Source organism: Apodemus sylvaticus, chromosome 17 (assembly GCF_947179515.1).
Source record: "Apodemus sylvaticus chromosome 17, mApoSyl1.1, whole genome shotgun sequence".
Lineage (NCBI taxonomy): Eukaryota > Metazoa > Chordata > Mammalia > Rodentia > Muridae > Apodemus > Apodemus sylvaticus.
The window spans coordinates 71,515,151-71,528,564 of record NC_067488.1 but is presented as its reverse complement, the minus strand read 5'-3'; the positions used below and the strand labels follow the sequence as shown (position 1 = coordinate 71,528,564).

At 44.4% G+C, this 13,414-nt stretch overlaps 2 protein-coding genes across 4 annotated transcripts in view; one reads left to right on the top strand and one right to left on the bottom strand.

The window, feature by feature from the left end:
* The window catches only part of Ccnt1 (cyclin T1), a 28,887-nt gene extending 19,952 nt beyond the window's left edge, over positions 1-8,935 (bottom strand). For 2 of the 3 annotated variants that reach the window (XR_007973867.1, XM_052160210.1), the window contains exons 1-2: positions 8,535-8,928; positions 6,175-6,256 (exon numbers count right to left, since the gene is read on the bottom strand). Coding sequence is in view for 2 of the 3 variants with exons in the window: in XM_052160210.1 (XP_052016170.1) it covers positions 6,175-6,256; positions 8,535-8,695 (243 nt within the window). In the remaining variant the exon portion in view is untranslated. Of the gene's footprint in view, positions 1-6,174; positions 6,257-8,534 lie in introns of all 3 variants that reach the window. The other variant, XM_052160213.1, reaches the window with a different exon arrangement.
* Positions 8,936-11,615: 2,680 nt separating this feature from the next.
* Tex49 (testis expressed 49) overlaps positions 11,616-13,414 on the top strand; it is a 23,714-nt gene continuing 21,915 nt past the window's right edge. Inside the window, exon 1 of the mRNA XM_052161614.1 lies at positions 11,616-11,694. Within this exon, the coding sequence (XP_052017574.1) occupies positions 11,616-11,694 (79 nt within the window). The remainder of the gene's footprint in view (positions 11,695-13,414) is intronic.

Genomic DNA, 13,414 nt, shown 5'->3' with positions numbered 1-13,414 from the left:
GTACTAGGAGTGTGTCTCAGTTGGTATGGTATTTACTATCCATTCACAAAGTACTGGTTCCATGCCCAATGCCACATAAGTATTGGGGAGGTTGGGGGGGAATAGACATAGCGGTGCCCCTTATAGTCCCAGCACTGGGATATGTAAATTTAGTCATCCTCATTTACATAGTGAATTCAAGGTCAGCCTGGGCTACACAAGACTGCCTAAAAATAATAAAAATAACCTGCTGGTGTCATATACCTTTAATCCCAGTACTGGGAACGCACAAGCAGGCTCTAAATTCAGGCCAGTCTAGTCTACAGTGAGTTCCAGAACAACCAAAGCTACACAGAGAAACACTAGAGTGGAGGTGGGACACACATACCACACAACAACAACAACAAAAAACCCTATAAAATATTAAAGTCACAAGATTGAAAATATTTAGGGAAGAAAAATAATTCAAGCCAATTTACAAGACCTCAAAGACCAACACTGAATATCTGAAACATCGTAATCCGTATTTGCAAACCTACTACTACCTAAATTATAATTTCCTAGATTAAAGTCTGACATGCTGCAAAAATATTTGTACAACCTCCTCTATCGTTCCACTACTTTTTTGGGGGGGGTTGGTTGGTTTGGTTTTGGGAGACAGGGTTTTTCTCTGTGTAGCCCCAGCTGTCCTGGAATTCACTTGGTAGACCAGGCTGGCCTTGAACTCAGAAATCCACCTACCTCTGCCTCCCAAGTGCTGGGATTAAAAGTGTGCACCACCACTGCCCATCTCTTCCACTATTTTTTTGTTTTGTTTTGGTTTTTTCCAGACAGGGTTTCTCTGTGTAGCCCTGGCTGTCCAGGAACTTACTCTGTAAACCAGGCTGGCCTCAAACTCAGAAATCCGCCTGCCTCTGCCTCCCAGGTGCTGGGATTAAAGGCGTACACCACCACTGCCCAGCTACTTCCACAATTCTTAAAAGCTAAATTGGTACCTGTCTAGATGTCCGATGAACAGATAGAGAAAGGAAGGTACTGGGAGTGTTATCAACTGGCAGAGTGCTTGCCCTAGGTGTGACCCAGTCAGTCTGTCCCTACTCTCCAGGGATTGAACTCAGGTAGTCAGGCATGACAGCAAGCACCCTTCCCACTATACAGCATTTTACCAGCCTCCGCCTCCCTAATACAAGATTACAGGCACATGCACCTAACTCTAAGAGGCATTTTTATACCAGTTTATACTATACATTTTCTTCATTAAAAAAAACAAAGCAAGCAAACACCACAGCTAATATTTACCAACTGCTTGTTTTGGACAGGAAATCTGAAAATTAATTTAAATACTGTAAACTTCTTTGGAAACAGGCAATGTTATTCTGAACATAAAGAGCAGAAATTTGAGGCATATATATATATATATATATTCACTTGCACAAGCCACACAGCTAGTAAGCAAATCAGCAAAATCCTAAATCTAGACACACCTAACCCCAGCATACATACTTTTAATAACTACACTTCACTGTTTTGTTTGTTTGTTTGTTTTTTTAAGACAGGGTTTCTCTGTGTAACAGAGCCCTGGCTGTCCTGAAACCCACTGTGTAGACCAAGCTGGCCTGGAACTCATAGAGATCCACCTGCCTCTGCCTCCTGAGTGCTGAATTAAAGCCATGCACCACCACGCCTGGCCTAAACCATTTCTTATAAATCAACTATTGAGGGTAAATTATATCCAAATCTGTTGCTATTAAAATATGGGTCTTTCTTTTGGTGCTATGGATTGAACCTAAAATATCTAGTATGCTAAATACACACTGTATGTCATATACATAGCCCCAAGGATTTTAAATGTATAAAATACAACATAAACACAAAAACATCAGAAGTAATTGACTGAAACTTTTGTATTTCCTCTCTTGAAAAGATTTGAGACAGCACTTCTGGAAATTCAGTTGTGAGTCCTTAATTCAAGTGTGCAAAAACAGCGGGAGGCCCCCTTATACTACTGGAACCAATACACTGATAAATGCTTTCAGCAAGGCAAAGAGACACTTTGCACTTATATTAGAATGTTTATAGGTGATCTATGTAAATACAAGACTATGGGGGGGAAGAAATTTTTGATACATATATAGATATATAATATATCGGAACTCAGATTTTTTTCTAAGGGCTGGGATGAAAGGTATTCAGCAGCAGCTGCAACAGCAGCACCAGCATCAACACTACCACCACCACCACCAAGTCGCAATAAATATTTTTACAACAAATCAGAATCAACCAGAATATTCATCAACAGAAAATTAGTTAAACTACTATAATGATGTAAATGCTATACAGCCACTTCCTTCTTTTCTTTTACCAGTGTAGAGAATTCAGGCTAGGGCTTCACAAATGCAAAACATGCAGAGAGGACCACACCCCGAAGTTCCCAGACCCTTCTTAAAATTGTGTGGAAGATAGAGAGATTCTCCAGAAGTTAAGAGTACTAGTGAGCCCAGGGGTGGAGCACGCATTTAATCCCAGCACTTGGGAGGCAGAGGCAGGCGGGATTTCTGAGTTCAAGGCCAGCCTGGTCTACAGAGTGAGTTCCAGGACAGCCAGGGCTACACAGAGAAACCCTGTCTCAACCCCCACCCCCAAAACAGCACTAGCTGATCTCCCAGAAGATATGGGTGTGATTGCTGGCATGGCGGCTCAAACCACTTGTAACTCTTGTCCCAAGGGATCTGAAGCCCATTTCTGATCTCCTCAGGCACCAAGCAAGCATGCAGTGTACAAACATATATATTCTGAAAAAACATTCATACATAAAAAATTTTTTAAAAAGTTTTAAAATTATTTTCAGGATGTTTGTGTGTGAGGACAGGGATGTGTTGCAATCTCTCCCCACCTTGTCTTTTTTTAAACAGTTTCTCCCTGAACCTGGAATGGAGAACATCCCCACATGCTGGCAAGCACGCCCTAAGAGTCCTCCCATCTCCACCTCCCAGGGATGCAACTCAGCCTATACACCACTATGCCAAGAGTTTTCAAAAAAATCTTTTTCCAGGCTGGAGAGATGGCTCAGCCATCAGTGTATGTATATGACATACAGTCTTAAGAGCACTGGCTGCTCTTCCCTAAGTCTTGAGTTCAACTCCCAGCACCCACATGGTGGCTCACGACCATATAAAGGTATATGATCCCCTCTTCATACAAGCAGGTATACGAGCAGAGCACCCCTACATAAAAAAATACATAATTCTTTTAATTATTAAAAAAAAAGTTAAGTTCTTTTTCTATTTAATTTTATCTATGAGCATGTACACCTGCATCTGAGCCACCACTTCCCCAGTCCCCATCCCACCACCGCCAGACTTCTTTTACAGAATTTGAGAAGATCAAACTCAGGCTGTCATGCCTGAAGAACAAGCACTTGACCAACTGATATCTGCCCCATCCCCAATGTGATTGTCTGTCCATGCCGAGGTCTGCTGGCCTCACACTCCTCAGATCCTCCTGCCCTGACTCTCAAGATCTGAAATCACAAGCATGCACTACCATGCCCTGTCTCCTTGCGGCTAACCTAAATTATGAGAAACAGCACAAAGAGAATGTTCCAGCCTGGCAGTGGTGGTGCAAACCTTTGATCCCAGCACTTGGTAGGCGAAGGCAGAGGCAGGGGGATTCTACAAAGTGAGTTCCAGGACAGCCAGGGCTATACAGAGAAACCCTGTCTCAAAAACAAAAAACAAAAAAAACCCAACAACAACAACAACAACAAAAAACAACAGAGAGAGAGAGAGAGAGAGAGAGAGAGAGAGAAGAGAGAATGTTCCAGAAAGCTATACAATAGGGATGTGGTTAGGCATGATCATACTAGTTCATATACAGAAGTAGGCCTGGGAAACTATATGTCAAACATTCATCAATAATTACCTCTACAGGCACAGAAGAGATTTCAATACATGTTTCTCAATTTTTTTACTAGGCAAATTCATTATATTTGTGATAAATAAATCAAAATTCATAAAGCGGCTAACAAGATGGCTCAGCTATCTGATGTACAACTGCCCAAATTTCACAACTGACCCCAAGGAGGGAGAACCAAAGCATGTCCTCTAACTTACACATGTGTGCCACTCAGAGCAGGTGTGAACCTCACCACACACATCGTGTGCATTATGTATGCAAACACACACACAAATCAGCAAGCACAGGCTCCGCAAGCCCAACACCAATGCCATCAGGGTTTTTTTGTTTTTGTTTTTTTTTTAAATGTGTTTATTTACTTTATGTGAGTACACTTGTTTGTCTCTCTCTTCAGACACACAAGAGGGCATTGGATCCTATTACAGATGGTTGTGAGCCACCATGTGGTTGTCCTCTTAAATCTAACTTTAATTGATCACTGCCAAATTCAACTTATAAAATTAGCGTTATATAAAGAGGGTGTGCCGATTCCAAAATATACCAAAAAACAACACACTAAAGATCAACTACGCTGGGTGGTGGTGAAGCACGCCTGTAATCCCAGTACTCTGGGAGGCAGAGGCAGGAGGATTTCTGAGTTCGAGGCCAGCCAGGACTATACAGAGAAACCCTGTCTTGAAAATACCAAATACAAAAAACCAAAAAAGATCAACTACTTAGGACACCAGTTATAGTAGAAATCTCAGTACTCAGAAGACAAAGGCAGATGAATCCAGGCCAGCCAGGGCTGCATAGTGAGGCCATCTCAGAACAAGAGACAAATAAAAACAAAAGATATGATAACCAAAAGAATGTCTCTGTAAAGAAATAATTATCAGGTCATTAATCCATCCAGGTTACTGCAGGTACTTTGTAAATAATCAGAAGTCTGTCTTAACCAAGACTAACATAAAGGCAATAAGAAAGCATGTCATTAAATAGGGAAATATATGCTAGCACTTAAATGCAGTCTGACCAACCTGATTTAAGACTTCAAGTCTTGCCGGGCAGTAGTGGCATATGCCTTGAATTCCCAGCACTTGGGAGGCAGAGGCAGGCAGATTTCTGAGTTCGAAGTCAGCCTGGTCTACAGAGTGCGTTCCAGGACAGTCAGGGCTATACAGAAAAACCTTGTTTTGAAAAAAACTAAAAAAAGAAAAAAAGAGAAAAAAAAAAAGACTTCAAGTCAAGTCTTTTTGTTTTCTTTTCTTTTTTTGGTTTTTTTTTTCTGAGACAGGGTTTCTCTGTAGCCCTGGCTGTTCTGGAACTCACTCTATAGACCAGGCTGGCCTTGAACTCAGAAATCTGCCTGCCTCGGCCTCCCAAGTGCTGGGATTACAGGCGTGGGCCACCACGCCCAGCTTCAAGTCTTTATTACAATAAGAGAGAATACTTGTCAGGCATGTGCCTCCTGCTCATAAGGCCAGTGCTTGGAAATTCAAGCTAGTCAGAACTAGGTAGTTCAAGTCCAGCCTTTACTGCATAGTTAAGAAGAAAAAGAGGAAAAGGATTAAAAAAAAAAAAGGTGGGAAGGATTAAATGTAGAAAACCCTCAAAATTACTAAAACAACTAGGGAACTCCTCTTTAATTCCTTTCTTCATTTATTACTTCTGTTTCAGTGCTATCAACAGCCTCAAAAAAGGCTAACTGGAATTATGAGAACTAAGAGCAAAAAAAAAAAAAAAGGGTTAAAATGACTAATCACCCAAAATTAGGAACTTTACTATAGATCAAGAGTTTCCTGTTACTCCTAAATCTGACTCTGCCAATTTCTTACATTATAGGAATTATATTTTGCTTCACAGTTTCTCCTTATAGCATCAAAACAAGACAACTCAAAATGTATTGTCTGGGCTGGAAATGGCTCAGTACCCACCTAGGCAGTTCTTAGCAGTCTCCAACTCCAGCTCCAGGGAATTCAATGTCCTCATGTAGCCTCTGTGGGAACTCACACACCCTTGCCATTCTAACCCAAACATACACAAAAGACCAAATCCTTTTTTATCCTAAATTTGAAACATGGTTCCTTAGACTTTTATAAATGTTGCAAAATCTTACTTATGTTTGTCTTCTTATGGCCATAACCACTCTGAAAGCTATACTTAAATCATGATTTTTTTTTCTAACCTCAAAACGGCTGGCCCTAAATTCTAAAATTAAAATCATTAACAACAACCAATTATAAAATAGGCAGCTAAACTCAAACCCAAAGGGATTTCACCATAGGAAATTATACTTACATATCGATGAAACTGTGTAAATGACTGAATCATGTAGAATCGGTGCATGTATACTATAGCGGTATTGATAGTCAGTTGTGAGCTTAGGTGCTCAAGTTAAGGTTCAAAAACAGACAATATAATCTCCCTCCCAATGTAACAACTGGCCAAGCATAACAGATGATTCCACAGGAGAATAAAACTCTTCCAACCCAACAGCAGATTCGGTTTCCTTCACTAACTAAATTAACCGCCAACTGACAACATGTGCTCTACCCAACAGGTACTTAATATGAACTTACTGACTAAATAAAACAAGTATCAAGGTGTAAATCAATGTGCAATACAAACAAAGCTACATACGATCTTAGGCTTTCTGTCCTGTCACTTGCCTTCTTCAAAGATAACTTAGCTCAGGATAACTTCATTACATTTACTTTTGGGTGGGAGGAGCATGCCATAGCTGCAGTGTGGGGGTCGGAGGGCAATTTGCAGGAGTCAACTATCTTTCCCTAGGAGTTCCTGAGATGGAATTCAGGCTGTCAGTGCCTGTACCTGCTGGGCCATCTTGCCTGGCCAAGAATAACTTTAAAACGGTTTCTTTTAAAGTGTGTCAGCATTTGCCTGATTGTATATATGTGCACCATGGCATGTCTGGTGCCCCCAGAGGTCAGAAGAGGGCACAAGATTACCCCAGAACTGCAGTTATAAACAACTGTGGGCTGCCGTGTAGGTAACTGCCTGACAGTATGTGCTCAACTGTTGAGCCATGCATCTCTCTAGCCCCACAAGAACAACTTTTTAAGGATATTTACCAGGCTTTTGGAACTTTTATCTCTCTCACCTTCCAAACTTCAGTAATTAAGTTTTCAGTTCTACCTTCTTTTCTTTGGGGATGTGGGGAGTGGGGGGATGAGGAGGTGGGTGGAAGGGCAGGGATCAAGGCAGGATTTTTCTATATATCCTTGACTGTCCTGAAACGTGCTCTGTAGACCAGGCTAGCATCAGAATTAGAGATCTGCTCACCTCCCCATCCTGAGCAATGGAATTAAAGGTACGCACCACCACCCCCTGCTTAGTTCTGATTCCTTCAGGAAATACTACGTGACCTCTGAAGCATAAAACCTTTGAAGGTCATCCACTGAAAATAAATTCCTGCCTTCCTCTAATCCAGTCTTCCCTTTGTATGGGTACCACTCCAACCTCCCCCAAAACTTGAGTACGTATTCCACAGACCTCAGCAAGTCTACACAGAAGTGACAATATGATGGCAGCAAGCTTAAACACACATTAAAAGATGCCATAACACAGACAGAAACTCAGAGAGAGGTTTAATTGTACACTGACTAAATGCCTGGAAAACTGGATTTCAATAGGAAACAATTGGCAATAGAGAACACCTACACAATATACAACCTTCAGACTTAAAAACTATAGACCTAAACTCTGCACTTTTTTTCTTTTTTTGGAGACAGGGTCTTAAAAGGAAATTCTGGCCTGCCTCTACTTCCCCAAAGCTCACAGGCACAGGACACCAGCCCTAGCCCTCAGCATCACTCTTAAATAAATGCAACATAAGTGGAAACTGCAACTAAAAGAAATATAATTAGTTTTGCCACAAAGGACTGTATTTTCATTAAGAAAAACTGGGGGAGGAAAATCACTAAGCTACATTATCTCTAAATTTTGAAAACTAATGAATAAACTATCACTAGTGCCTGAGAAACAAGGCCTTAATATTCTGAAAACTACTTTAAGCATACCAACATGAATACCCGCCCCTATAAACCTAAGTTGACATCTCTCCTTCCTCTAAATTCTATGAAACCGCTACTAGAACCTTTGAATTATCAATCGTTGTGAACATTGGGACGTTTGTTTTAAACAATCTGACAGGTTAGCCAGCTAAAGAGAGAAACAGGCTTGGAATCAAAACTGGGGCACTAATTGTAAACCACCTTAATAAGTCTTTTGGGTACAGAATTTCCCGAAACCCTTTTCACACACTTTGGGAGGTAGAGGCGATAGTGAAACGTCTTAAATGGAGCCTTAGCTCACGGCAGAAAGGAGACTCTCAAAAGCCACTAAAACAGGGCAGAATTCAGAGAGCAGGGCCTGGGAAGGAATCGCGAAAACACAAAGACAGGAGAGGAACTGATTCGCAGCCCGGCCGATGGCACCGGTGAGCGAGCGGGAAATTGACTCCGCCTCACTTCCCTCGCGCGAACAGTGGTTCGGCCAGCGCCATTGTGGGCTCTCCCAACTAGACGGCCAGCTCCTGCCACCACCTTACCCCCTTCTGTCCCCGCCAGCGTCGCCGGCCTGGACGACAAGCATGGCCGGACGCGCTCCGCGGCAGATGGCCTAGGCCGAAAGGATACACATTAAGACGTTGTCCCATGTCCTGGAGTAGATTGGCCGCCTGCTGGCGATAAGATAGTTCTTTATCGGAGTCCACGCCAAAACGACGCGACGGGCTGTTTTCCAGCTGCTCTCGAGTAAAATACCACCGTTTGTTGTTGTTCTTCCTCTCTCCCTCCATAGTGCTTCAACCAAGAGGCAGCGGCGGGGGCTGCAAGCACTTCCCAGCGTCACCTAAGCGGCGACACACATCCGCCGTGCCGAGACAACTGCGACGTGACGAACTTCCTCCGAGGGTCGACCACCAGGTTGTGACACACTTCCGTCCAGGAAGCCGAAGATTCCAGCGCCTACTTCCGGAATGAACCCTGCGACACCCTGTAGACGAGTCAACAGCCAGTCCGCGGCTAGGCATGAACTGGCGGCCCGGACTCCGGAGCGGTCACATGATTCCCCGGTGGGCGGGACTATATGACGTTGTTCTTTAAAGGTCTCGCCTTTCCGCGCGAGAACCGTGTTAAGGTGGCCTCGCCGGCGGCCGCTGATCGACTCTCGCTGCCCTTGGCTGGGTCGTTTCCGAGGACGTTGGTGATGGAGGCACCTTTATAATACCGGGCTTATGGAGCCAGTGGCAGGGAAAGTAGGCGAGACTCTCAGAAAACAAAGTAAAGACAAGACAGTGAGTGGCCCTCCCCCGTGCGGAAGCGTTAAAGCCGCTAAAAAGTCTCCCAGGTTCTTAGCAGCAGCGTGGAGAACCCCAGCCGGTTTGGAAGCAGCTCTCCTATTTTGTAGCATCCTTTCCTCCGTTTCATTGCAGACAATCAACTGGAAGGAAGAAAATTAACGTTGCTGATTTCATGCTTCCACGTCTAAAGGACACAACGTGTTTTGTTTGGTTGGGTGTTGGGGGTGGGGTAAACAGGTCTTGTTCTTATTATTTTTGGCATCCTTGGAACTAAAGAAATGCGGCGGGTTTTGCCTGAGTGCTGGCCTTAAAGGCAAGCACCGTACCGCCCGCGCTTTAGAACACTATTGATAGCTTATCATTTAGGTCACGTGGCCTTTTTCTTTTGCATTCTTTCCTCTTGTCAGTGAAGGAGATAAGCTTGCCTGCTCTGGTTGCAAGCATCCAGTCAGGTCTCAAGGCTATGCGAGCGCCTGTGCGGGTCAGGTCTGTAGTTCTAGGAAACCCACCCCGTAGGGAAAGGTTATCAAGCGAAGGAGATCAGGAGATAATTTGTGTCCTGCCCTGAGAATGATTATCTGGAGAAGGAGATCAAGAGATAATTTGTGCTCTGGACTCACTCCCGGGTCCACTTTGTGAGGCTGTAAAAAGCAAGCTGGGGCTGATGTCCCCCTCAGCCTCCTGTCTACTCCAGGGTGTCTCTGTCCCTGCGTTGAACTCAGTACTAATGTACACACAATCCCAAACTAGACATCTATTGTTTACCAAGAGCCCACTGTATCCACCCACTGGCGTGGGGATTGACAATCGATCTTGAACTTTTGGGTTATGATTTCTACACCGGAACTCCTCTAGGACATGTGTCTGTATAAATGAGGGGCCCCTCGTGGTGGCTTAGCAGGTAGGAGAGGATACTGCCATCTCCAATGTGAAATCAATTCCAGGAACCCCCTAACACCCATCATAGATCAATGGAGAGAACTGACTCTAGCTGTTGTCCTCTGATGACCCCAAATGCCCAGAGGAGCAGTGCACAAAAACTAGTTTAGAAGCAGCAAAATATCCTAGAATCTGTTCATGGATGAACCAAAACTGCCTGTAACACATGGAAAGTTCCACCAGCACCGCGTGGAAATTTTCTAAGTTCAAGACCTCTATTAAGTCGCAACCCAGCTCCAGCTTTTCAACCTGAGCAGGAGATTTACTCGGAGTATGTAATAAGAGCCAGGACCACATAGAGAGATCCCATCTCTAAAAAAATAAATTATAAAAAAAAGTTCCCATTTTTTTATTTATGTCTTTGTCTCATTTTTTATTATTTTCTCTCACATATACCCAGACTGCAGTTCTCCTCGCAGAACTGTGTGGCCTCCCCTGTCCAAGAGCCCTTCTTCAGGGAATTTTTTAAATTTAAAAACTGAGTGTGTGTACATGTGTTTGTGCATACCACATGGCTTTCACATGCCACAGTGTAAGGCTAGAGGTCAGGGGACAACTTTAGAGTGTCCTTTCTACCACAGGAACCAAAGATTAAACATGGGGTCATCAGGCTTAGTGTCAGACACCTTTACTCAACCAAGCCATCTCTCTCCCCGACCCTCGAAGGAAACTTTTTTTTGGAGATAAGATTTCCACTGTAGCCGGGCAGTGGTGGCGCACACCTGTAATCCCAGCACTTGGGGGAGGCAGAGGCAGGCAGATTTCTGAGTTCGAGGCCAGCCTGGTCTTCAGAGTGAGTTCCTAGCCACCCTGGAGTCAGAGGCAGGCAGATGTCTGAGTTCCAGGCCCAGCCTGGTCTACATCATGAGGTCCAGCACACAGTAAGGCCCTGTCTCAAAAGGGAAGGGGCTTGGGAGGGTGCTGGCAATGTGGCCTGGCTACTGTCCACCTGAGTTCACCGTGCCTGTGTGCCTGTGCTTACCTGGACCAGCTCAGGTCGGTCAGCAGTCCAGCAAGGACAGGACAGGCCTCTCAGAGCCCATCCTTGGAGGCTGATGTCTGCTGAGGGAGAGTCACTTTCTTTTGGGAAAGTGACCAGTGGTCAGCTGCCCATGCCCCAGAGGATGACCGCACACCCATGTGCTGATAGGCAGCACTCGCTGGACTCGCTGAGTAGGGGAAGGAGGCCATACAGTTAGGAAAGAGACAAAATGGAGGGCGTCTGGGAGAGCTGGGAGAGGTGGGTGGATGCAGACAAAATGGAGGGGAGCTGGGGGAGCTGGGTGGATGCAGATGATCAGACATGTAAAGTTTTCAAAGAATAAAATCAGTTTTGTTTTGTTTTGTTTTAAAAAAAATAAGACTGTGCTTCATTGGACAAAGGAAATGCCAGTTATGGTAACACTTCAAGCCTTTACCATGGTTACTAGAACCTGGTGCTCCAGTCTAGACATTCTGAAGAGAAGGGGGCGCTGAGATGGCTTTCTTCAACTTATATCTACTAGGATATCAACATTACTTTCGGAGTAAAATGAGAACCACAACTCCAGAAACAGGTAAGGAAGGTTTAGCTCAGTGGGGCAGAGGCCGTGCCTTTCCTAGATGCATCTTAGACACGATCTCCTCACTTCCTTTCCTGGCACAAGTTAGAGATGTACTCTCCTTAGCAGCTGTTAGCATAGTTCTATTTACACAGCAGGGACAGTCCGCCGAGCCAGCTAGCACTCAGGAGGCAGAGGTGGTTGGATTTCTGTGAGTTCGAAGCCAGCCTAGTCTACAGAGTGAGTTCCACCACAGCCAGTACTACACAGACAAACCCCTTCTCAAAAAACAAACGCAAAAAAAGATACATGGTTTGTTCAACCAAACAATGTCATTCATTTAGCCAGTACCAACTAGTCACATGCCTTATGTTGGCAACTGAGGGTACAGAAGTGGCCAGAAGAAGGCCTTGACTATTGCATAGCCAACTATATAATGAAGATAGGCAGTCATTCAAAACCTGTAATAGTATACAACTAAATATAACTGCTAGTCTCGAAGGAGAAATACCCGACACTGTAGGGTTTGGAAACAAATGGCGGAGTCTTTAGAGGAGATTTCACACAGGAACTGCCTCCAGAACTAAGTGTGAAATGATACGTAAAGTGCCCGGACAAGCAGCAGCCTGGAAGAGGAAGAGACAGGTCCATCCATATTAAGGAAAGCCCAGGGCCTGGGACACATGGAAGGTAAAGAAGGCTCCACGGGGCAGGCCCTGAAAACAAGGCCAGCGAAGTCAGGGTGCTGCCAGCCCCAAGAAACATTCCAATTGCATAGGGAACCACTGAAGGATTTGAGCATGTATTTGATCTATATTGTGAACAGATATTATATTCACAATAGCCAGCCATGCCTCACAGACAACAGAGGCTTAATATTTCCAGGATGAATGAATGGTTTTGATTATAAAACAAAGTTGAGGCCAGTCTGTAGGAGATTACATTTGATTTGGATCTTAAAAGTTGAAAACAGCCAGGCATTGGTGGCACACGCCTGTAATCCCAGCACCAGGAGGCAGAGGCAGGTGGATTTCTGAGTTCAAGGTCAGCCTGGTCTACAGAGTGAGTTCCAGGACAGCCAGGGCTACACAGAGAAATCCTGTCTCGAAAAAACCAAATCCAAAACAAAAAAAAAAAAAAAAGTTGAAAGCAGGGACTTGAGAGATGGCTCAGTGGTTAAGAGCACTGACTGCTCTTCCAGAGGTCCTGAGTTCAATTCCCAGCAACCACATGGTGGCTCACAGCCATCTGTAGTAGGATCTGATGCCCCCTTCCTGTGTGTCTGAAGACATTGACAGTGTACTCACATAAAGTAAATAAATCTTCTTTTAAAAAAGTTGAAAGCATAGAGGTGGAGGAGGAAGGGTCTCTGGTAGAATAGAAATGTGACGAAGGACATTAAGTGTGGAGAGGCACTGAGCAAGGCATTGTGGGCTGGAGAAGAGTGGGGAAGTGTGACAGCACAGGACAGAAGCACGACAGACCAGACTGAGGCTCCCTGGGTATTCACCCACTCTCGTCTTTCTAATTCCACCAAAGTTCCGTTCTCTCCAGCTTGCAGGTCAGATGCAGAGTTCCCTACCACAGCCTAGGAACCCTCAGCCTTGTATCCCCACTCCCACCCCGCCCAGGTCTCAGCATTATGTCATGAGACTATTCTTGGCTTCAAATGAAGAAGTCTTCTGTCCCCTCTAATAGAAAGTGCATCCTTTAGAAAATCTACAAGCCGCCCTCA